The 25,327-nt window shown below is 52.3% G+C and overlaps 1 protein-coding gene across 1 annotated transcript in view; it reads right to left on the bottom strand.

Moving 5' to 3' along the window:
* Nucleotides 1-4,533: 4,533 nt before the first annotated feature.
* Nucleotides 4,534-25,327, bottom strand: part of UBE4B (ubiquitination factor E4B) — a 114,047-nt gene continuing 93,253 nt past the window's right edge. The window contains exons 22-28 of the mRNA XM_058675021.1: nt 21,598-21,724; nt 19,885-20,029; nt 19,243-19,377; nt 16,455-16,646; nt 5,880-6,054; nt 5,312-5,458; nt 4,534-4,643 (exon numbers count right to left, since the gene is read on the bottom strand). Coding sequence (XP_058531004.1) covers nt 4,582-4,643; nt 5,312-5,458; nt 5,880-6,054; nt 16,455-16,646; nt 19,243-19,377; nt 19,885-20,029; nt 21,598-21,724 — 983 coding nt within the window. The 3' untranslated portion in view covers nt 4,534-4,581. The remainder of the gene's footprint in view (nt 4,644-5,311; nt 5,459-5,879; nt 6,055-16,454; nt 16,647-19,242; nt 19,378-19,884; nt 20,030-21,597; nt 21,725-25,327) is intronic.

Genomic DNA, 25,327 nt, shown 5'->3' with positions numbered 1-25,327 from the left:
TTGGAAATGTTCCCAAGGAGGGGTCTGGGGAGGCCAGGAGCCAGGAACCTCCTCTGGGTCTCCCACACAGGTGCATGATACCAAGGCCTTGGGCCGTCGTCTATTGCTTTCCCCAAGCCATAAGCAGGTAGCTGCATGGGAAGTGGAGCAGCTGGGAAACAGACCAGTGCCCAAGGGAATCCTGGAATATGCAAAGTGAGGATTTAGCCACTAGGTTATTGCGCCAGGCCCTGACACTTGCATTTTGAGCTCCAGGTACAGAATGTTCCAGTCAAGGACCGAATTTGAGAAATCTTAAGGCCCTCTAATCACGTGTGGGTTTGAACCCCCAGTGCAATGGGTTTAATGGGTATTGTCCCACACATTGGTGGCATGGGCCCTCAGTGTGCAGTACCCCAAGGAAGTGGGATCTTTAAGCAGAAGATGGGCAGTGCCTCAGGGCCATGTGGGCAGCGCCCTTGAAGGGAGCTGGGATGTCTCACCAGCCCCTGGTGAGTTCAGCAAGAGGGTTCCAAGTGTTTCTCCAGGCTTGAAGGGGCAAGGGACAAAAAGCTCCTGTCTCCCCAAACAGCTACAACCACTGCTCCCCAGGGTGCAAATCAGCAGGAAGTTGGGGGCTGAAGCCAGGCCATGTCACGTGATGGTGAGTGTCTTCACCTGCCCCCTGGGACGAGCCTGGGCCTGCCCCCAGCTCTCTCTGATTCCCTGTGCCAAGCTGTGCTCCTGCACCTGCTAAGCACGACCTCTTTGTTTCTAAAGTTAGCTTGCCTCAGGGATTTTATTACAGGAACATGCAGCGGATAGACGCAGATGACAACCGAGCTATGGTTCTGTTTCCAACACAAAGGGACCAGAACGGGAATGACAAAATGGCCACAGAACAAAGCTGCCTTGCTCACTCTCCAGTAACGTGAACCATTTTCTCAACCTGTCTGGGAGTGGAAAGCCAGTGTGGTCATGAAAGAGACAGAAAGAATGCTGGTGACCTATCAGGAGAGAAGCAGGCTCCATGCCAAAGCCACGCAGAAGGCCAGGTGACCTGTTGGTGACCCCATAAACCTCGAGATAGAACTTGGTCCCTTGCTTGTAGCAGCCACCACCCGTGGGAGGGGAGGTGGGAAGGCAGAACAAGCCCACCACACAAGGAGTACTTTTCTTCAACGTCCCTGGACAACCTTTCCAAGGGGCATAAGCCCCCAGGTCACTCTCCTTCAGGTCTTTGTCCTGCTACAGAAGCCTCACCCAGCAGCTTTGCTGCTCTTGGCTGAAGATGCTCTTCTTGGTTCGTGCCTGAGCCTTGTCCTCCGCCGGATGGAGCGAGGTCCTGGGCTTCACCTCAGCTGTAAGTCAAACCACTGCATCTGGTGGTCGGCTGAGGGGAGCAGGCTTTCCATCCTGCTCGATGAGCCTCTTGTGGCGACGCATCCAGCAGGTGGACTGAGTAGCAGATACAAGTGCCTTGAGGTGATGGTGGGGGAAGCCTTGGAGGCATCTGGAGGAAGGGGGCACAGTCACGTGAGGACCACGTGGCTGCTTCTGGAAGAATGTGAGAAGAGCTGGCTGATGAGTCAACAATGAAGAAACGATCTGGGCAGGACTCAGACACAGGGCTGACGGGAAGGTATGTGGAGTCAGGGCCAAGAACACGGCTGCGAACGTCTTTGTCAAGACCTTGGGGAGATTTAAGAGGCTCAAAGCAGGCTTGAAATAGAGAAGTTTGTTTGGGAGGGACTGTGGCCGTGGCTTTTGTCTCTTCAACTCCAAGTTTCACAGGAAGCCCACCAGCCTTTAAGAACATTGGTCCAGTGAAAAAGGGCCTCCCATGTCAGGGCCAGTGCTGTGGCCCAGCCAGGCATCCAGCTCACTGCTGATGCCCCGGGGGACAGTGCCGGATGAGCCCAGTGCAGGGCTCCCTGCACCCCGTGGGTGGAACCCCTGCCCAGACACGAGTGTCGTGTCCATTTAAGGAGTGAACCAGCAGAGATCTCTCGCACACGCCCCTTCCTATCTCCCCCTCTCTCACCTCTCATCTGAATAAATACATCTTTAAAGAAGAATATCTTCAGGTTAAATGAAAAGGGGTAGAGAAAGTTGAACATGAAAAAAACTTCTGAATGCTATTTGCACAAGCAGGAAATACACTGAGAAAACCACCTAGCTAAAAACTCAATCCTTATGCAAAAGTAAGAAAAGAGGCAAAAACCCAAGAAGCAGCTTTCCCTACCATGCCACAAGGCCAGACCAGAGATGACCATCTTATTTTTTTAATTTTGTTTTTACTTGAAAGGCTGTTACAGAGAGAGAGAGAGAGAGAGAGAGAGAGAGAGAGAGAGAGAGAGAGAGAGAGAGGTCTTTCATATACTGACTTACTCCCCAATGCCTGCAATGGCCAGGGAGGGACAAAGAGAAAAGATCTGCCATCTGCTGGTTCACCCCCCAAATGGCCACAACAGCAGAGCTGAGCTGATCCAAAGCCAGGAGTCAAGAGCTTCTTCCAGGTCTCCCAAATGGATGCAGGGACCCAGGGTTTTGAGCCATCTTCTGTTGCTTGCCCAGACCCGAAGCCGGGAGCTGGTTAAGAAGCAGTAGCCGGAAAACGAACCAGTGTCCATATGGGCCTAGCCCACTATGCCACAGCACCAGCCCCCCAAGATGATGTATTTAAACAGTGAGAGCTTTCTAGACACTGATTCAATCTCCCAATGTTCTCAAACAGCTAGTACAAGGCCAGGCTGAAGTGAGGAGCCAGGACCCCCACTCTGGTCTCCCACATGGTTGGCAGGGAAAGCAGTGCTTGAGCCATCCTCTGCTGCCCTCCCAGAGGCCTTCAGCAGGCAGGTGGAAGAGAAGCGGACAGCTGGGGTTGGAGAGAGACTTTGCCACGGGAGGTGTGTATCCTAAGTGTGGCTGATGCCACTGCGTTACAATGCCTGCCATGTGGGTGATTCTCATTCTCTTCTTCATAGTAGATCAAATCCTTGCTATGAGGAACGTGTTGTATTTTCTAAAAGGAAAAAGTGATTCATCCCCAGTGTGCAGGAGCAGACACACAGGCAAGGAAGGGGTTGGGGGCTCTGGCTGCTGTGTGCCTGCTCTCAGCACACAGCACCCCGATCTAGCTCCCACAGTGCCCCTGTGCCATGAGGGCTGGCCAGCTGCTGCCCCGTGTGTGGAAGTGGCCATGACCTGCGCTCACCGTTACAGCCACTCTTGTAAACCAGGGAGCCTACGACTAATGAAATGGGCTGGACTCATAGGAAAGACCTGTGAGATAAGGTAGCCATTGGGGACAGACTGACCTGGGAGACCAGGACCGGCCGTAATGCTAAGGGACTGGGGAGAGCGGGAAGGGGGTGAGACAACAGTGACCCCCTCACCCCTCAGGGGTTGCCCGGTGACAATCCCTCACGGGGCTCCCTCGACCCCACTCCCTCCCCCAAAAGAAGAAACACAGGCCGCGCTTCTGGGTGTCTCACCATTTATTGTGGTCACTAGGGACTCAACAGAGGACACTGTCTGTGGAAGGGGGGAAAAGAAAAAAAATGTTTTCGTAGACTTAATTTCTCCAGAACACTTTATGGTTTCAAATCCTTTTATACCGCAAAGGAAATTCAGGAATTCAAGTATGTTGAGCTGGGAGCAGTAATACAAAAAGTGTTCGGCTTGTGTGCACACGTGCGGTGGCCGTGTGTGTGTGTGTGTGTGTGTGTGTCTGTGTTCCTCCCGCAATTCTGGCACCTGTTTCGCTTTGGTAAGGCCAAACTCCATCAGGAACCCTGCCTTGGAGTCCCAGGCCAAGCAGCAGAGGAGTTCACCTACGGCTTCTGGCTGCCAGGGACATCAAAAACCCTCTCCCCTGTCCCCGCCAACACTGCCAGTCCCCGGAGGCCTGTGGCCACAAGGCCCCTCACTTCCTACACTAGGCTTGCTTCAAGGACCAGGGCGACAGAGTCTCTTCATTTGTTCATCATTTAAAAAAAAGAGAAAAAAAATTCAAGGGGGACATTCCAAAAGAAAAAAAAAATTCAAATTCTGAAAATATCTTGCCTTTTTTTTATTAATCATGTTATCTAACACCAATTAAAAAAACAAATATGTGAATGTGATATATAAAAATACCATCCCAGGATGAGTGCTTCGTCGCAGGCACAGTTCTCGGACAGGTGCACGTGGTGGGCCGGACAGGGCTGGGGTGTTTTTTGCTTCTCTTAAAATAAGGGAAAAAAAAAAAAAGACCCCAAAAAACAACAACAAAGAAATACACCCACCCCAGACTGAGTGACAAGGGCTGGGTGGGCGGGGAAGCTAGCAGCAACGTGGCCAGGGTTCTTGAATCACAACCAAATCACCAGAGACGGGGTTCAAAGGAGAGAGAAGGGTGCCCCAGCGCCGCCTGCGCCTGGTGGGTGGGGGCGCCGCCCTGCTCGCCTGTCCATCTGTCGCTTAAATATATGTACAGGAGCCAGTCGTTGGCCACCGCCGCCCTTCGCCACTTGGGCACCGGTGCTCTGCGTGGGCCGCTGCTCGGGGCCACCGCGTCCTCACTCGCCTCGGCTGCTCCCGCAGGGGGGCGGGGCCACCTCAGTGGTCGCTGTTCTGCTTCTCCCGCATCCATGCTTGGATCTGCTCCTTCAGTTCTGGCACTGCGAGAGGGAGGGAGTGGGTCAACGCCTCCGCGGGAGAGACCCACCCCACGCAAAGCTCCCGCTGCCCCCACCTGCCCCTTGCCTTGCCTGGGGCGCCACAGCAGCGCCTGAACTGCCTGGCAACGCATGTGGGCGAGGGCAGGGCACCTGGGCCTCTCCTACAAGGGCTGCGGAGCCACAGGGCGTGGTGGTAAAGCCACCTGTGACACATCTGTTAATGTAACAGGGAAAGCATCGGAGGATGGATGGCTCTGGTGCTCGGGTCCCTGAACCAGCGTGGGAGATCTGGCAGGGACTCCTGGCTTTATCCTGGCCAGCGCTGGCACCTGGGCAGTGAACCAGGAGATCAAAGAACTTGGTCTCTGTTATTCTGTTTCTCTGTTACTCTGCCTTTTAATAAATAAATCTAAAAAAAAAAAAGTGTCACACACTGGGTCGTCTTTTGGTGTGATATTTTCCCTTTTGCTTGCTGTTTTCACAGATCCTGCAGGGTCTTGCCCCATGCACACTCCACTGAAGCCAGCAGTGTGACGGCTGGGCACCTCAGCGCAGCGAGGTAATGAACCCAGGCTCTCTGCTGACCGCTGTCCTGGCGCCTGGCTGTGGCTGCCCTCCTCCCCAGCAGCTAGGATGTCAGTGCTCAGCTGCCCCCTGCGCCCCGCTACCTGGCTCCAGCATGCTCTCTGTCAGCGGCTGCCGGTTGAAGGGGTCCGTGGGCGAGTTGAGCAGGTGCCGCAAGATGATGGAGCGGTCCATGATGGTGCCCGAGGGCAGCCTCACGGGGTCCGTCATCAGGGTGTCCATCAGAGGGTCTGCGGAGACAGCAGGTGGGTGTCACTTTACACACACCAACAGCGGGATGAGACACAGAATATACAGCTCTGTCAACAGCGAGGGGGCGGCCCGGGCCGGGCCCCAAGTTCAGGAGGCACCGGGCACATAATTATCATGTGCCTGCTGCAGTGGGCCCATGGGACGGTGCCCTGCCGTTGGCTGCTGCCGGGAGGAGGGACAAAGGGGCGGTCTCTGACCGAAGGACCCTGTGGGACACTCCTGGCTGAGTTGTGCCTCGAAGTGCCTTCCCAGTCATTTAATTAAGAGCTAAACCCAGGTCAATGCCATCTCAGGTGAGTGGGGCTGAGAGCGGCTCTGGCACGCCTTGAACCCACAGAAAGCAATGGGTTCACATCACAGAGCAGGGAGGGCAGGGGAGAGGGAGAAGGGGGCCCTCGCCTCTGAATTCATCTGGGGCGTCGCTGTAGTCGATTTCTGCGCGTGCGTTCTTGGCCACTATTTCCTCCACTTTCTCGGCAAGGAGTTTAAACTTCTCGATGGCGATCGTGGACTTGATCCCTGCCTTGCGCATCTTGGAAATGACTTCTTCAAATAATTCTTTGCTGTAGGACCTCTGCCAAGGAAGAAAGGCGACGTGAGAGGAGACGTGGGAGACAGCCACAGGGTGACACCTGTGTTCTCCCACCCACCCTGTGAAGTCTAAGCTGCGCCTGACCGTGTAATCGTGCCACGCACGCGGTCCAGTCTTTCTCCATGTTTACAGCCCCTTGAGACTCCACAGTCTCAACCCCAAACAAGTGGACAAAGACTGGGATAACTGGAACAGCTGTGCCACGCCCACGCCCATGCCCGGGGTCAGGAGCTTCTCAGTTCTTGATCTAGGCACATGTTTAAGCTGAACATCAGTTCATCCCAGCCCCTCTGGGCCCAGGTGCAAAGACAGGGGAGACGGCTCAGCCTTTGCAAAAGGACACATGTGGCCAAAACACATGTCCTGCTCGCAAACAACCTCTCTCCAGATTCCCTGGCTCAAGAGCTTGGGTGCCCCACCGACTCCGACTGCCCTGAGCTTTCGCCCTGGAACAGTGGCACCTGCCTTTTCTATCCCAGCATTCACGTCAGTAGCAATAGCAGGAATTCATCTCAATACTGTGTGGCTTTTAGGGCACTAGAGTGAAATTCCCTCATCTTCTAGTTAATTAACTAATTTTAAAATGTATGAGGCCAGCCAGCATTGTGGCCTAACAGATTAAGGCATGGCCTGCAGTGCTGGCTGGTTACCCACATGGACCCCAGGTTAGTTGCTCCACTTCCAATTCAGCTCCTTGTTAGTGGCCTGGGAAAAGCAGTGGAAGATGGCCCAAGCCTCTGGGCTCCTGCACCCATGTGAGAGACCCCAATGAAGCTCCTGGCTGCTGGCTTTGGCCTGGTCTCCTCCCCCGTGGTCGTGGGAATTTGGGAAGTAAATCAGCAGACAGAAGATCTCTGCTATCTCCTGCCCCCTTAACTCTTTCAAATAAATAAATAAATACAAAAAAATAAACAAAAGACCTACTTATTTGAAAGTCAGTTACAGAGAGAGATCCTCCATGCAACCAGGGGCTCACTCACGCCCCAGATGGCCTAAATGGCCAGGCTGCAGGTAGGAGCTTCGGCTGGGTGTTGCTTCTGCATAGTACCAGTCCAGCACCGCTTGTCTCAGGCCACAGCCGGGAACTGGACTGGAAGTGCAGTAGCTGGGACTTGAACCAGTGCTCACATGGGATGCCGGCATTACAGGCGCAGCTTTCCTTCGGGGCCACAATGCTGGCCCCCAACATTTTCATTGTTACCTTCAGTTTGCAAGTAAATACCCCCAGGCCTCCCCCTAGGCACTCAACTGAAGGGGAAAGGAAGGGAGGGAAGGGACCCCTGAGGCTGTTCTTGGGGTATCCAGGGCAGCTTCTAAAGCTGCACTGCCAAGTGGTTCAAGGCCAGGGACACCGTGGGGGAGCAGGAGGCAGCCTGCGGGGGCACTGCGTCCCCACAGCCTTCCCAGGCACGCGGAGCTGGGCTGGGCTCCCTGTGTGCCCCAGAACAGCACAGATTCTATTCCTCAAGCAGTGAGGAGAGTGACCCGTCTCCCTGAACCTGCTCATAAAGGAACATCTAGGACACAGCAGGAGAGCGAATGCTGTCAGAATTCAAAGTTGTTTTTTTTTTTTCCCTAAAACAAAACACTTTTTAAGAAAATATTACTTCAAAGAGATGAAGACATCTTGCGGCTCACTGCCCAGGTGCTCCTACCAGGCCAGGGCCGGGCAGGGGGCCAGCGCCTGCTTCTGACGACTGCAGCTTCCCTGGGAGGCATGTGGTGGCAGCTAACATCCGGGGCTCCCTGCCACCCACGCATGCAACCCTGGCTATTACTGGTACTTGGGGGAAGGGCAGCGTGAAGATTGGGGGGTGGGACCTACCTCTCTCTCTGTTTCTCTACCTCTCAAAAAAAATTACTCATAACTTCTGTTTTGACATTACTTCTTTGGGTGAAATATGAAAAAAGAATCTTCTAAAACACTTACTGATGGGCAATGGACAACCTGAGTGTAAGTCATGTCTAGGGAAGGAGTGGAAATCAACATGGAGACAAAGGAGTGAACAGAGGCGTTGGGGCATTCTGAGTGAACAGTGAAGAACAGGCCAGCCGCGTCCCTCCCAGCCAGCTCAGCAACCCTGAGCAACACGCCCACCTGGACTAATGGGACTCACTGGCATCCTACTGTCTGGCTAAAGCACTTGGGGGAAAGAGTATAAAAGGAGTAATAAAGGGAGACTTCACTGGTCTCCTATCTGTGCTTCATCCCCAGACCCTCACCCTGTCTATGTTACTGGTTCTGCTGGTTGGAGCATATGACGCCTAACATGGGGCACAGCACAAGGGACAATCGGAAGGACCTCTGGGCCTATAAAGGTAAGTTTAGAATTAAATATTTTGCAGGGGCATAAGTAAAAAAGTTATCATGGGGCAAGAATTCTCAAAAGTGCAGGAGATCTGCTAAGCTTAAGGCCTTGCAGAAGAACCCAAGTGGCTTAGTGGCTTGGCTCAGGGCTATATGAACTCCAGGCCGGCAGGACACCTGGCAGGGGGACGTGGCTGGGAGACCTAGGCTAACCTGAATAAACCACCTTTATGCATTAGCACCGACTTGAGACTCTGATTTTCTGGGAAGCTAAAAATCTGGCACGACGTTTGGGGGTTTGTCCGGGATCCCCAGGTCATCAAGACTAAGGGTGTGTGTGGTGTCACCCAACTTTTCTTTGCCAGCTAATTTTTGTCTTATTTTTCCTTTTTCATTCTGATCGGTTGCCTTTTTCAGCTGAATTTTGTTTTTGCGCCCAGTGTGGGGGCAGGAAGCTTTGAATGGGTTAAGCACTTGTGCCTGGTGAGTGGGCAGGAAGGCCTCTCCACGGCCTGCACCTCTTTGCCTAAGGAGGAGTGGGCGTGTTCCCTCTGGATGATTTTCCTTTCAGTAGGCCTACCTTGTTGACTGTGGGTCTGTCCTGTCTTTAAACTGTTGCATGTCTTTGTGTCTGCCGGCTCAAAGTCAAATGCTAGGATAGTTAAATTGGCTGCAAAATCTTGAACCGTGAGAACTTTGTAAGAGGGCCCCTTACCTGAATTAAATTGAAACCATGAGTGACGCGCCTAAATTCTAATCTGAATACAGTGAAAGAAAGTTTCTCCAGATTAATTTTCTGAGCAAGCAGAATGGCTGAAAGTCTCCAGAGGATAGTTTGGGAGTCAATAGCTGACATTATGGTCTGGGCGGACATGTAATTCGGCTCTGTCCCCTGGGGTCTCCGAGGCTGATGTCCCTGGGTCCCAGTGCCTAACCTGAGGGGTCAGGGACTGACTCCTCTCCCTAGTTCCGAGCTGGACGGACCCACTTGCCTGGGTTCCAAGTTCCATGGGTTTCTAACTGTTCCAAATTCGAGGGGGCTGTAAGTCGGTTGAGCTGGTGTCCTCTCCCTAGTACCAGGTTAGAGGGACCCCTGTTTGCCCGAGTTCCAAGAGGTCGAAAGGTGCCTTTTCCACCTGAGTTCTGGGTTCAAGGGGCCGTGAGTGGAATGATACCAGTTTGCCTTGGATATGTGTCTCTGTCCTGTAGCCCTGTTCTCATTTTGGGCTTGAATTGAATGTGCACGTCTCTGTGTCAGTGAAAACTCCCTCAGCTCCCAGGTGCAGGTGGTCAGCGGCAGCTTTGCTCCCAGCCACTGATATGTATATTTAGCAGGACTGGCTGGGGCTAGCTCTTCACCCTCCCTCTGCTGGGGAGAGGCTTGAATACATTTCACTCTTTCTAGCCTGAGAGATTTTCTTCCCTTTGCCATCAAATCCGGCCTACTTGTTAGCATGCTCAGTTAAATGTACATTTAACCAACTTATTTGGCTCTCTAAATTGTTCAAAATTCTGAACCAAGTCTCCTGACTTTGGGAATTCAATAGGATCCATGGTACTCTCAAAGATAGAGACAAAATTGGGATAATTTAATCGCTTTTTGAAATAGTCTGGAGTATAATCTCACAATGTTATGAAATTATGCCAACTTGGTTGCTACATATGTTCTATTAAAGTGATGGATATTTACATGGTTACAGAGAATGTACATTGAGGTTTATGTTTATTGATCAAAATAGTTTTTAATCACAGAATTGATTCAGGTTATCAGTCATCTGTGTTCTTAGTTATGAAGTAGTTTTGTTTGTGAGACTTCGCCTTACAGGAAGACAACGAGTTCTTCAAGGATGCGTGGTAAAATTGCTCATATTGTGTACATCTTCTAAGTAGTTAACCTTTAAAGTAACAGAATTGAAATTGAAGTGTTCCCTTGTCAGAAAACAACAGTGCCTAAACATCTCCTTTTAAGTTATTTTCTTCTTATTGATGACTAACCCTGCTAACTAGGTTCAGTAAATTCTTAGGCAGCCTCCCAAGACAACAGCCAAGCTGAAGTTCTCCCACACCCTTGACTTCAATAAAACAGATGGTAAGAAGATGCTCCAGGTGTGGGCCCTGGAAAAGGGAGGGGCATGCTTGGAGTCTGCCCTCACAAGAATTTGGGACTCTGACCTTGTCCCAGCCACTGTGATTCTTAACCGCCTTCATTTGAGAAGGGAGAAGTTCCTAAATCAGCTGGAAGGAGGTAACCACTTCTGGTTCTGAAGCGAGCTTGTTTTAAAATGTTTTAATGGATTGGCTATATATGAAAGATAATTCCAGACTGCCTAAAGCAGTTGTGTTTAAAATTTAACCTGCTTTTATTTAGAAAATGTCTTGGAGTTTTGAATTTTTGTTTCAGAATGTAGATCCAGAGAACTGGCAGATGAAGGGTGGCTGCAAGCCTGAGAATGTGTTCTTGGTGAGGTTACAAGAGGAGAACTATTGAAAAGAACATTGCTGTTAAAATATTTTGTCCTGCTGGAGTGTGGCTATCGTTTAAAGGGTTAATTAAGCATGTTAAGAAAGAGGTAAAAAAGGCCATCAAATTTAAGAAATTTTGTTTTATATGACTATAATGTTTAAGATTGCTACAGCATTGTTTAAGCATTTAACATTAATATCAATGTGTGTTGACATTTGAATTAAGGTTTGCAAAATGCCTTTGAGGTGCACCTCTATGGAAGTGCTCCTGAGCACTGGCTACGGTCATGCCAAGTTTTGAGGATTGTTAATGGAAACAAATTAGCGACTTTGTCAATCGTCTATCCGGCCTCATTTCAGTAAGCTCTATTCTTGCTCCAACCTTTGAATTTCTTATATTCTTAAAAGTTATGGGGCAGTTTTATGCACTAATCCCTGTGTGTAAAGTTATACCTTCCTTTTGGTGACCGACCAAAGAAATGCACATTGTGCCTCTCAGTAAGGTAACTTAATTGTATTTGTTAACTTCTCATGGTTTAAAAACAGCTGCATTTTTCAAGATGGTTTTCTGATATATATTTACTTTGATATGTTTGTGTGGTCATTTTATAAGAGTAAAAAGTTTTTTGATATGTTAATGTTCCAATCAGTCTGACTAAATGGATCCATATTATAGTGAGGAATATTTGATCAGGTACTATAAGGCTTCTTGGCATATTTAATAGGCTTAACTTTTCTGGTTTTGGGATTTCTAGATGGGCCCCTGGTAGTCTCAAAATCAGAAGAGTATATGTCAAAAGTTGTATCTTTCAGTTGGTTAAGTTAAATGTAGGACAGATAACAGATTACATCTGTAGAAAAAAAAATTTTTTTGGATTACATTGGGAAACCTTGCCAGTGGGGAGCCAGGATTAGCTGCAATCCTGCCAGGAAGGCTCCAGGAATGGTTGATATGAAAACTTACAGAGGAAGGGCCTGATGTGATAGTTTAGCGGCTAAAGGGCCCAATGCAGTAGCTTAGTAGCTAAAGTCCTCACTTTAAATGTGCCAGGATCCCATATGGTCACCGGTTCTACTCCTAGTAGCTCCGCTTCCCATCCAGCTCCCTGCTTGTGGCCTGGGAAAGCAGTCGAGGACGGCCTGAGGCCTTGGGACCCTGGACCTGGAAGAGGCTTCTGGCTTCAGAGGGGTTCAGCTCCAGCCACTGCGGCTGCTTGGGGGGTGGGCCATCAGACAGAGGATCTTCCTCTCTGTATATCTGCCTTTCCAATGAAAAAGTAAATCTTGAAAAAGGAAATGTACAGGGGAGAACCTCCTTAGTCCTCATGTTTAGATCAAAAGCAGGTGCTTTCTCCCCAGGTAGGGGAGCAGGAACTAACAGACCAAGGAAGGGCATCTGCTAGAGGAACAAACTGTTTCTCGGTATACTCCTCCTATTGTTGAATCCCTAAGTGCCCACCTGGCTGTGGTGTCATCAGTCATAACTGCTAGGCCGTTATGCACCTTTTGAAGTTGTACCTTTTGGAAGTTGCTTGCCTCAAACCCACCAAGAGAAGCCTGCCAACTTGCTCTTGTTGAGAGTTAACAGTTAAAACTGACCAATCATGACTGTATAATTAGATGGAATTGTCCTGAAATGGATAAAAACCCTGTGCTGTTCAACCTCAGCCTTTCTCTTTGGCCCGCCCTGCTGATCCCGCTGATCCTGGGCTGCAGCTGCCCCTCCCCGGGCCAGGCCTGCTGGGCTGGGGGAGGGGGCTGGGAGACCTAGGCTAACCTGAATAAACCACCTTTATGCCTTAGCACCGACTTCAGACTGGACAATCTTCTGGGGATCTAACTGTCTGCGCCGCAGCCCAGGGTTTGCTCTCCTTGGAGCCCCTTTTCCTCCGGTGCTTGGTCAAAGATGCTGTATCATCCCCTCAGGCGGAGGTGCAACCCTTCCTGGAAAAATTATCCCTAAGAAGGGGAAGGGAACCCCAAACCAGGGTAAGAAAGAAAGAACCCCAAGCCAGAGTAAGAAGACAGAGGGGACCCCAGGGTAAAAAAGGAGCAGGAACCCCAGACCAGACAACGTCTGGAGAAACTGCACGAAGATTTGTGGTCCTCTTCTGAGGAGGAGGAAAGGGAAGAGGATAGAAGTGAGTTTGCCAAGGATCCTCCACCTACAGAGCGTGTGCCTGGCCAGGCCTGGAGCCCTCTGCGCTGCCTGTGCCATCGGCGCCATTAAATCTGGGCGCAGCTGCGAAAGATTTACAGGAGCAACTTCAGCGTCTCTCCCTTCAGTTGAGGCAAGATTAGCTATAGCCCCAGACAAAATACAACTTGTTTCTCTGCTTAATTATTTGGAATTTCATTTTTTTTCAGAATTGTATTAAACCCCCCAAAATTTCCATAGCCCAGATGTTTTTAGCCATCTTTAAAAAGGCATCAGAATTCAAATTTTTCAAATTTTAGGACTTCCCTTGATATTCTCACGAGGCCTCAAGAATGCCAACGGATTTATCTCCCGTTTTGTGGAGACAGTTAATCAGGTTTGATTGAGTCATATTAAGATTATTTGCCAATGGACGTGACACACATCCCAGAGTTTGGGACACTAAAGCATGTGCATGTTCCCGTCGATACTTGCTCTGGATTTGTTCTGGCCACTCCTCAGACGGGAACAAGTCAGGCACGCTCCAGCCCATTGCTGTGCATGCTTTTCCATCTTGGGAACTCCCAAACTTATTAAAACTGATAATGGCTCCTGCTGTGGCAGGAGTAAGTTTTGTGATTTTGCTGCCTCCCGCCATATACAGCTAATTGCAGGCATTCCTTATAATCCTCAAGGACAAGGCACTGTGGAACGCGCCAACCATACTATTAAGGATTACCTTATTTTAAAAAGGGGGGAAGTATAACACTCCCCGAGATCAGTTGAACCTTGTATTATTTATCTTAAATTTTCTAACATTGGATGCTGAAGGACAGTCTGCTGCAGATCATCATTGGAATCCGTCTCGGGAGCAGAAGGGTTACGTGATGTGGAAGGATCCCTTGACTGGTCAGCGGCAAGGCCCAGATCCCGGCCTCATATGGGGGCGAGGATCGGTTTGTGTTTTCCCAGAAAACGAAAATGGCCCACGGTGGATTCCTGAGAGGCTTGTCCGGCAAGCCTCTGCTGTGGAGTCTTGTGAAAGCTCAGGTACTGGCCATGGTGATGGCATTTGAGTCGGAAGATCGACGGGACAAGCAAGTGTACTGGGCCTTTGCTAAGCACCCCTCCTTTTTGCCGTCTTCCTATGAGCACCAAGGTCCCGATATTTCTTGCCATTTTCTCCTAAAATCAGACTACCAGACTGCCAAGTGGCATCACCAGCTGCTGGGGGTCTCGCCCTCCCTTTAAAAATAGCTCAACTACTGCCCGTGCTTTTTCTTATTCCCCTGTTATTGCCACGGAGAAAATACCCGCCTTTTCTATGTGGCAGCTTTGTGGGGTATGGACATGTGCCTCCCTTTTCCCTTATTCAGGGAGGCAATTATTCCCATGGAAGTTATCAGTTCAATCACTCCTTTGGATTTGAGGACTCGCTCACATGGGTGAACCATAGCTCCTTGAATTTTAAGCCCATGTCTGCTTGTGTTATCCCCATGTTTCTCTCTTGCACACAGAAAACGCCTCTGAAGTGAATGACGCCGAGTTCAATTGCACCCTGAAAGCCTGTTGGAATGGCAATGGCGATAGTGCTGTTATCATGCGGCTGCCCGGAATCCTGCCTGTGCCTGTCGGGGCTAACGGAGAGGCCTCTGTTGGCCTGATAAGCGTAAAAGAGACTTTGCCACAACATTGACCAACATAGCCAGTACATCAACAGCCACCACCACCAGCTACCGCAGTGACCATGAACAAGCTCACAGAACAGACTGCCCGAGTTATGGAACATCAGAACTGTATAGATGAACACGTGTGGGTGGGCACGCTGACGTTGTAATAGCAGGTTGATTTGTTGGCAGAGGAGTGACACATGCTGTGGGATATGGTCAGGGCCTCTTGTTCCCCATCATATGTCTTTATGTGTGTGACACCTGTGCAAGTGCAAAATGTTTCTCAAGCCCGGGAACTGCTGTCTGCTCATTACTACCTAGCTAAAGATACTCCTAGCCGTGGAACAGGGTTACCAGCCTCCCCAAGTATGGTTTGTGCAGCTGCAGCAGGCAACGTGTTGAATGGCAGCCAGTCACAGGTAAGGTGGACCAGGCACTGACCAACCTCAATAGGGGCTCTGTCATGCTATGGAGATTCCCGATGACGGGTAAGGCTGATGACCTGAGAGTCCACAACCTAAGACAGGCACATTCAAGTCTGCTTTAAAACAAAAAAGGGGGACCTATTGCGGGCTAAGGAGTTTATTATCACTCGTTAAGCTGAGCAGTAACAGGAAATAGGCCTGTGGCTAAAAGCACCTGGACTAATGGGACTCACTGGCATCCTATTGTTTGGCTAAAGCACTTGGGGGAAAGAGTATATAAGGAGTAATAAAGGGAGACTTGAGAGAGACTTCTACCATCACTGGTCTCCTGTCTGTGCTTCATCCCCAGACCCTGTCCCAGTCTATTACTGGCTCTGCTGGTCGGAGCAGGGGGTGTGCAGAGGACGGCTCCAGTTACAGACTCAGGAGACCTGAACGGCTATTGGGCACCGGGGCATTTGGGGAGTGAATCAGTGGGTGAAAGATCGTACTCAATTACTCAGCATTTCAAGTAGATGAATGATAAAATAATAATAATTAAAGAGGTAATCACAGGAGCCATTCCATGGCTGCCCTACAGCAGGGCACCTGGGGGATCTGGACTCTCAGAAGGCCCAGGCTCCTCTGGCACGCGCTGGATTTGTGCATTAATGCCCTTGGCAGCATGGGTTAAGAACTCAGTGCGGGGGCCTGGCGTGACAGCCTAGTGGCTGTTGTGGTCATCTGGGCCACAAACCAGACTGGAGGCCTACCTCTGCATTTCCATAATAAAAATGAAGACAATAATAACAGGGTGCCCGGGCCCATCTGCTCTTGACTATAGGAAGGAAGTGCCCGGGCCCAGTGGCGTGGCCTAGCAGCTAAAGTCCTCACCTTGAAAGCACCGGGATCCCATGTGGGTGCCGGTTCTGATCCCGGCAGCTCCACTTCCCATCCAGCTCCCTGCTTGTGGCCTGGGAGGGCAGTCGGGGACGGCCCAAGGCTTTGGGACCCTGCACCCTCATGGGAGACCTGGAGGAGGTTCCTGGCTCCTGATTCTGGATCTGCACAGCACCGGCCATTGTGCTCACTTGGGGAGTGGATCATCAGACGGAAGATCTTCCTCTCTATCTCTCCTCCTCTCTGTCTATCTGACTTTGTAATTATTAAATAAATAAATCTTATAAAAAAAATGGAAGTGTCCGATCTCTGTGCCCTGCAAACAAGCTCCTGGCACTTCTGGCCCCACTGCCAATCACAAAGCATGGATAGCTGTAGGAGGGGAAGCAGGCCTGGATGGAGGCGCACTTGCACAGGGACTATATGCAAAGCCACAGGGGGTGGATCAGCTACCTGGAGCCCAAGGTCGCTCAGAAAGCGCCCACAACCCTGGCACCGACCTGGTCATCGGCAATGGCTTTAGCGAATCGGGCACAGTCCAGCTGCAGGTAAATGTCCGTCAGCTGGTCCAGCAGCTTCTTTGGTTCAAAGCCGTATTTCTCAGGGTTTTCGACTTTCAGATCACGGCACTTGGGACCACAGAGCTGCTGAAGATTGAAGTTGAGCATTGCAGCCAATCGGGGTCCAAGTTCCTAGGAAATGACAGGACAATGGGACACGTCATGCTGCTGAAACAGGTAGGAAGGACCCCACATGCTCATCTTGGTGAAGGACAATGGGGAAACGTGGCCTGTGTGCCCTGCAGCGCAAGCCGAGGAGGGCAGCAAGCAGTGTGGACAGACCCCTCTGCCTGCCCTGCTCGCCGGGTGACCCCAGGCCACGGGCTGCTGAGCTGTCAATAGCAGCAAAAGGCAAGCCTGCTGCTTTACAAGCAAACAGGGCTCCAAATCCATTGAACACAGTGAACAATTCCGCCATAATACACACCCCAGCACGTGGGCTATTTCACCAGCGGTTCCAGGAGTCCCAGCCAGTGAGGGCAGGGCCATCTCCTGTTTATGCTCAGGTAGGGGAGAAGAAATGCAAACAAACAAGTCAGTGTTTATGTCTCCCCAGCGAGCCAAAGAAAACAGCTAAAATCTCACAGGCACAGAAGCCACCGTCATGGCAGCAGAGGATCCAGGCACTGCACCTTTCCCACTGCCTTAGCCCGTACCGGAGCCTGGCTCAGAGCAGAGCGGACCACACACGGACGAAACCGCACTTTGTGAACTGCACTGGTTGGTTTATACAGCTTTCTGCTTAGACTAGGCTTTTCATGAACATGTTCGGGCCCAGTTCAATGGCTCAACTGGCTAATCCTCCCCCTTCAAATGCTGGAATCCCATGTGGGCACCAGTTCATGTCCTGGTTGCTCCACTTCCCATCCAGCTCCCTGCTTGTGGCCTGGGAAAGCAGTTGAGGATGGTCCAAAGCCTTGGGACCCTGCACCCACGTGGGAGACCTGGAGGAGGCTTCTGGCTCCTGATCGGCTCAGCTCCAACCAATGTGGCCATTTAGGGAGTGAACCAGTGGATGGAAGATCTACTTCTCTGTCTCTCCTCTTCTTTGTATATCTGACTTTCCAATATAAATAAATAAATCTTAAAACAAACAAACAAAAAACCCAAAACAAACAAAAAACCCCCACAAGTAGCGCACTTCCTCCTGCTGAGGGCCAGCTGGGAGACCAGCCACACACAGTGAGGGTTTGAACGAGACAGTAGAGATGGCACGAACAGGGCAGGCTAGGGAGCAAGGCTGGGCCCACACAGCAGGGCCGGGATGGGGGGCTCAGGAGCAAGGCTGGGCCCACTCAGCAGGGCCAGGATGGGGGGCTCAGCAGCGAGCAAGGCTGGGCCCACACAGCAGGGCCGGGATGGGGGGCTCAGGAGCAAGGCTGGGCCCACTCAGCAGGGCCGGGATGGGGGGCTCAGCAGCGAGCAAGGCTGGGCCCACTCAGCAGGGCCGGGATGGGGGGCTCAGCAGGGAGCAAGGCTGGGCCCACACAGCAGGGCCGGGATGGGGGGCTCAGCAGGGAGCAAGGCTGGGCCCACACAACAGGGCCAGGATGGGGGGCTCAGCAGGGAGCAAGGCTGGGCCCACACAGCAGGGCCGGGATGGGGGGCTCAGGAGCAAGGCTGGGTCCACAAAGCAGGGCCGGGATGGGGGGCTCAGCAAGCCTTGAAGAAGGTTTACTGTAATTGACAAGAACATGTTAGGTTCCCCATTACTTAATCGACAAAATGAAGAATTCAGAGCTGAAAACAGGCTTTACAGTAATTTTGCTTTGATAAGCTACTGTTTGCTATCTTCTAACAATCAAACAACACTGCAACTTGAGTCACTAACCACAAGATAAAGCCTTGGAGTAAGGGCTGCTGAAAACACAGCCAGCTCCAGCCATCACTGCTCCATAAGTGAAGTTTGCAGGCCCACGGCCCGGCGGGGCTGGGCAGCGCCTGTAGCTTTCACTTCTCTGCGGGCACTGTGCCTGTGCCCTGGCCTTCCTGGGAAGACCGCACAATGATCCCCTTTCATCAGCCCATCAGGGAGCCAGGGGTCTCAACAGTGAACCTGGTGGTGTGCTCCACTCTGGACCTCAAAACTGTTTCCCAGGAGCCAACAGGATGAGAGCTGGAAGGGCAAGGAGAGGAGGGGCCCCTCGCTCGAGTGCACACAGCTCAGCCACCGACCACAGCAGCAAGGCGGAGAAGCAGAGCAGACGCGGCCCCTGTGTGACAGACACGTCTCCGTGCAGGCCACAGCTGTGACCCCAGGCCCAGTCCTCACTGCCACGTGGTCGCAACGTCAGCTATGTTGTTCAGCTTCCTTTTCAGAAACAGGACCTACGCCCCTATACATGTCAAGGCTGAACCTGGGACAGCCCTTTACCTCCCAGGCACCCGCTATGGGCTCCCAGTGACCTCGGCTTCCAGGGCCTGACGAACCAATTCTGAGACAGCCAAAGGTCTCTCATGGTATCTGTCCATTTCACGTCCTCCAATAATCAATGTCACCTTATACTTCTATAAAGAAAATATGGGAAGGAAGCAATGCCGAGTAAAAGACATCCTAGCCTCCACATGAGCATCCCACGCGCATGCACAGGCTAAGTAGCAAGCCAGTGAAGCCATGTGGGGAGGGCTGTCGGCAGACAATACATAGTGACAGCGGAGACTGGCAGGTGTGTCAGTCAGACAGGTGGGACAGGAGGGTAACGCGCTGACCGGCCTGGGTGCTACTCACAGGTCTGAGGAACGGCTTCTGGACCTGCTTGGTGAGGATGTGGAACATGTCCACCGTCTCCGTGGCCAGGGCAAGGTACGAACGGGACACACGCTCATCCTGGGCCAGCTGGGACTGCCGTGCCTGCTGCTGGTCCTAGGAGACAGGGACAGCGCCAAGTGATTCTCTGCTGGCCACCAGCTCCACAAAGCACCGTGTAGGAAGAAATACCACAGGCCAAGGCTTTTCAACCCATTTCTCAACTTCGGGTAAAATGCTGCTTTCTCTCCATTCAAAAACTGGCAGCCCAAAGGCAAGAGAATCCTGCCAACCGGTCAGCCAGTGCAGTTCTGACGGCAGTAACAACGCCTCCACCCCAGCCAGCCCCAGCTGGCCCTTGCAGGCCCTAGTCAGCCCCTGCCCCTGCCCCTGCCCCAGTCAGCCCCAGCTGGCCCTGCCAGCCCCTGCCAGCCCCAGCCGGCCCTGCCAGCCCCTGCCAGCCCCTGCCAGCCCCAGCCGGCCCCAGCCAGACCCAGCCGGCCCCAGCCAGCCCCATCAGCCCCGTCAGCCCCAGCCAGCCCCAGCCGGCCCCAGCCAGCCCCATCAGCCCCGTCAGCCCCTGCCAGCCCCAGCCGGCCCCAGCCAGTCCCGGTGTCTGCTCACCCGGGGCAGCTGGTCCCACTGCTCCTTGTTCTTCATTTCTTCCTGCACCTCATGGATCCGCTTCAGAGACTCAAGGCTCTCATCGAGCAGAAACGTGGTGTCATTGATCAGCATGTTGATGTAGCGGACAAACTGCTTCCCAGAACTGGAGGGCCGAGGATGTGGCACGTGGTCAAGTACCTCCTCAGGGAATCATAGCCACAAGCCCCCGCCACCCGGCCTGCTCCTGAGGGCTGCCCCTCTGTGCCACAGAAACCTGCTCTCCTTGGCAGGGGGCAGGTGCAGTGGCATTCAAGGATTATCCCGTCTACTGCATGGAGTGGCCTGCTGGAGCCACCCTGCAGGGCTCCCTCAAGCCCACTGCCAAACACCCAGGATTCTGTGAGCAGTTCGTGCAGCAACAAAGGGAGAATCCAGTGGATGATGTGCCTGCCTGTGTCAATGCACGCTTCCTGGCGTCCCCATCCGCTCCCTGCATGCCCTGAACGGCGGGGGGTGGGGAGGGACACCACTGCAAGCCAGACGAGCAAACAGGCTGAGCTCCACACCTCCCCGAGCCCCGGGGCCCCTGCACACAGCAAGCGCAGCCGAGTGGGAGGACTGCACGTGAGAACTGGAGCTCGGATCCTAGCGCAAGTGGGACATGAGCTGGGACCTGCTAGCGTTCTGACACAGCCTGGACTAGGCCCGCCACAGCCCGAACCTCCCAGGTGGCTGCTCGTGAGGGAAGCTCAACTCCAGGATGTGTGTGTGTATGTGTGTGAGAGAGAGAGAGAGGGAGAGAGAGACGGAGAGGAAGGGAGAGAGAGAAAGAGACCAAAACCGACCAGGGCTTGAGCCCAGGACATGCATGAGTGAGAGCAGGACTAAAGCCCACGCGTGGGTCGAACGAGCCGGGAGCCTCCTTGAACACACAGGCTTCCTGGCCGGCCTCCCTGCAGTACCACGCAGACCACACTGTACAGCTGCTTCCTGGCCTCCTGATCAAATGCCAGGCTTGTGTGGGAACATGATCCTGCTCCCAAGAGCAGTTCATGGAGATGAAGAATTAACCTGAAGAGCTTACTGCCCTGGTAATAGGATAAGAAACTCAGCCACTAAGTGCCAGCCAGGCTGGATGCAAGCCCTAACTAACACGGCCTCCTAGGACACACTGCAGTGCCCTCCCTGCTCAGCTCTCTTCCCCGAGGGGCCTCGACGTCCGACTTCAAGGGCCGAGCACTCAGGCATCCTCCACCACTGAAATCTCAGGGGAAGTCCTTCCACGTGGCGCAGGGCCTGCCTACACACCCAGGCGCTGCCCCTGCCGGCCCTGTCACCGCTGCCCCACAAGCGCAAGCTCTCCAAACAGAGTGAAGCTGAAAGCTGGATGACCCTGTTCAAGAGGGCTGAGACCTCGGTCGGGTCACTTTGACAACCTCACCTAACAGTGTGCAAAGAGAAACACCAAAGGACACTCCTCACAGCGTCTCGGCGCATTTACAGAAGCTGCGTTTATACCCTCCCCAAATATCCTGACAGAGCTAAACTTCAGAAATTCCTCATCAGCACCGACAGCCCGCAATCCTGCATACATGCATCAACAACTGGAGGGAGCCTAGACGAGGCCGAGGCCAGGCAGCAAGGAAGGACCCTGCATCCGGGGGATGTCGGAGTGTGTTCCTGCTGGGGGTTTGCGAGAGCAGGCAGGGCGAGCAGGGGCCCAATACTCACTTGAATTCCTCCATAAAGGTGCCATGGTGAGCAATGTTTTGCCAGAGGCTTTTGAAAATGGTGCTAATGTGGTAGCGAATTGTGAACTTGTCATAGAACTCACTGGTGGCTCCGGTATGTTCCACATCTGAAGAGCAAACACAGGGGGACTCAGGGATTACCCCAACAACCAAATCCACAGTGTGAGTGCAAATCTGGAAACTCGAAGACCTAAAAGTCTGCTTGGATGTCTCATGCAAAAGGCAGCAAAGGGGCTGCTACCATAGGGTAGCAGGTTAATCCCCCGCTGGCAGTGCTGGCATCCCACATGGGTATCGGCTTGAGTTCCAGTCACTCTACTCCAAGTCCAGCTCCCTGCTTATGTCCTGGGAAAGTAGAGGAGGATGGCTCAAATTCTTGGGCCCTGCATCCATTTGGGAGACTTAGAAGAAGCTCCTAGCTCCTGGCTTTGGATGGAACTAGCCAGGCGTGAACTAGCAGATCTCTCCTCTGTAAATCTTTCACATAAAAATAAATAAATCTGAAAAAGAAGGGGGAGGCAGGGAACAAATTCTGAGCTGATCTGAAAAATGGTATTAGAGTGCAGATCTGGCAACGAAAATACCAAAAGGAATGAAGCCAGGGGTATCATTACAACGGCGTCCACTTGCCAATGAGCAAAAACTGAATAATTCGATTTTCCTCAGTTTTTAAAAATGGTTCATTTACTTTTTATTGGAAAGTCAGATTTGCAGAGAAAGAAGGAGATATAAAGAGAAAGATCTTCCATACACTGGTTCACTCCCCAAGTGGCCACAACAGCCAGAACTGAACCAATCTGAAGCCAGGAGCCAGCAGTCTTGAGCCTCTTCTGGGTCTCCCACATGGGTGCAGGGTCAAGGCTTTGGGCCGTGCTCTACTGCTTTCCCAGACCACAGGCAGGGAGCTAGAAGTGGTGCAGCTGGGACACGAACCAGCACCCATGTGATGGGATATCGGTGCTTGCAGGCAGAGGATTAGCCAGTTGAGCCCATTCCAGACCTTTTCAAATGTGCACTGAGGCAGAGGGAAGCACAGGCTCCCCTGTGGACATGTGGGTCCCTCACAATGATCAAAATTCCTCTCCTTGGAAATCGGACAAATGTCACAGGTGACTATCCTGCACCCGACCAGTTCCAGGGTGCACCTCGAGCAAGAAGCCCCATCCTGTGAAAACTGTGAGGCTGCAGAAGTAACAGTCAGCTACAATCAGTAATGGATTTCAGCTCTCCAAACCGGCAGTCATTACTAAAGTGACCATACTGGGCCCCAGGCGGGGCTGGAGGGGATGGGCACGCCACACAGACGGCTGACAGGATGCTGAGTGCTCTCCAAGGAGAATGTGGCAAGCTGCCGCACAGCCCCAGTGAGTCCCACCAGTTCTATGCAGGAAAATGGATGCAAGGGCTGGGGCTGGGGCAGAGCAAGTGAAGCTTCCTTCCTAACTGGGATCCAGTTCAAATCCTGGCTGCTCCGCTTCTGGTCCAGCTCCCTGCTAATGCTCCTGGGACAGCTGTGGAAGGAGGCCTGACTGCTTGGGCTCTTGCACCCCAAGGGAGACCAGGAAGAAGTTCCAGGCTCCTGGCTTCAGGCCTGACAGAGCCCTAGCTGCGGCCATTTGGGGAGTGAATCAGTGGACGCAAAACTTCTCCCTATCTGTAACTCTGCCTTGCACATAAATAAATAGAATAAAATTCATAGATCTCAAAGGATACAGACTTTAAGAAAAATGATTAACTGTTTATATAATAGGAGAGAGGCAGTTAGTGGAAACAGCTAGGCTGAGCCAGGAGAACCAGCAGGGGGCTGGACAGAAGGCAGAAGAGTTGGGATTTGAACTGGTGCCCTGACACAGGCTGCCGGTGCTGCAAGGAGCAGGATAACCTGCTGCATGAGTCTCTAAACTAAAGCACCATTCTTATCAGAGAAAATATATATATATAACTGAAACGCTCAATAGATGGTAGGCAGGAATTCTGTATGCTACATTACATGAAAAACCACAGGTCACGAAACAAAACATCAAGATTAAGTCCAATCATATTTAAAAAAAAAAAAAAAAGAAAGAAAGAAAAAAAAGATTGGGGGCCCAGGGTGGTAACCTAGTGGCTAAAGTCCTTGCCTTCAACATGCCGGGATCCCATACAGGTGCTAATTCGTATCCCGGCAGCTCCACTTCCCATCCAGCTCCCTGCCTGTGGCCTGGGAAAGCAGTAGAGCACGGCCCAAAGCCTTGGGACCCTGCACCCGGATGGAAGACCTGGAAGAGCTCCTGGCTCCTGGCTTCAGATTGGCTCAACTCCAGCCTTTGCAGCCACTTGGGGAATGAAACACCAGATGGAAGATCTTTCTCTATGTCTGTCCTTCTCTTTGTAAATCTGACTTTCCAATAAAAATAAATAAGTCTTAAAATAAATAATAAAAAATAGATTGGGGAAACACAACCTTTTTTGTGATCAAAAAGAAATGGCTGATAGTGAGGAATACAGCAGTGACTCCCATCACGCCGGGACCCACGTACCTGCGCGTTCATTAGGGCGTCCCTGGGGAGAATAAAGTGGCGCTGCCGAGCTGCAGAACAGGGAAGCTAGGGTGTGGAAGGCTCATTTCCTGCAGAGCCTGAGAGAAAGGCCCTGGGGCCCACGTCTCTGCGGCTGCCCAGGCTACCCCCGCGGGGTTCAGGGTCCAGCAGGCGCCAAGTGACCACGCCTCTGCGGCTGCCCAGGCTACCCCCGCGGGGTTCAGGGTCCAGCAGGCGCCAAGTGACCACGCCTCTGCGGCTGCCCAGGCTACCCCCGCGGGGCTCAGGGTCCAGCAGGAGCCAAGTGCTGACCACTCATCAATACTCAGCTCTTCCAACGCTCTGCCTATCTACTCTCAACCACTTCCCTTCCCCCTTAGATCACTCTGCAGCCTTGGGTAACCTGACCCCGCTGACAACTGTCTTCTTGCTGGCTCAGCCCGCAGCCTGCCAGGCCCTCACACCTGCTCTGCCTACATCCCTGGATCTCCCTGAGACCTTCCCTGCCTGCCCATCCTCACGTAGCCCCATGTCTTCACCCCACCCTGCCTTAAAGCTTCCTTATTTGTGCAGCTGGAAGGTGGGACCCATGGTGGCAGTGAATGAATGTCCTCAGGTACTGGCTCCAGCAGTGACAGCTTCTCCAGCGACTAATCCTGACTTTGCCAGTGGCGGCCGGCTCAGGGGAACACACGGGTTTGAAACAACTCTCAATTACCTGTGTTCTTCCAGTCCATACAGCTGTTTCTCTAGGAATGGACTGTTAAAATGCAAAATAAAAAGCCTAATTTTGCAACAGTTTCTGGAAGCAAGATCCGAGCGCATCCTGTGGCCTGTGAGGTGCCTGCCTCCTCTGCCGACTTACTGCTCTAACTCCTGCCCGAGCGTCAGTATGCTCAGGCTTAGGGCCGCGGGCAGCGGGTCTTCACAGGCGGTGCTGGATGGGCACCTGCTCCTTCAGGAGCATGTCTGCGAGCCCCCTGCAGGGCCCTCTTGTTGCCTGCACAGAGGCGAGTGCAGTGGTTGGCTGCACCTGGACTGAGGTCCAGCCCGAGAGCAGCAGCTGCTGGTGACCTTCAGCAAGCTGCTTGACCTTTCCTAAGCCGTGGCTTTCCCATTTGTAAAATGGAGATATTTATAGCCCCTTGCTTACCAGTGCCAAGCCGGTGAAGGGAAGGGAGGGCTGGCTGC

This window comes from Ochotona princeps, chromosome 2 (genome assembly GCF_030435755.1).
Source record: "Ochotona princeps isolate mOchPri1 chromosome 2, mOchPri1.hap1, whole genome shotgun sequence".
Classification (NCBI taxonomy): Eukaryota; Metazoa; Chordata; class Mammalia; order Lagomorpha; family Ochotonidae; genus Ochotona; species Ochotona princeps.
Note: the sequence above shows the minus strand (reverse complement) of the source record. Positions and strands in the feature narration are given on the sequence as shown.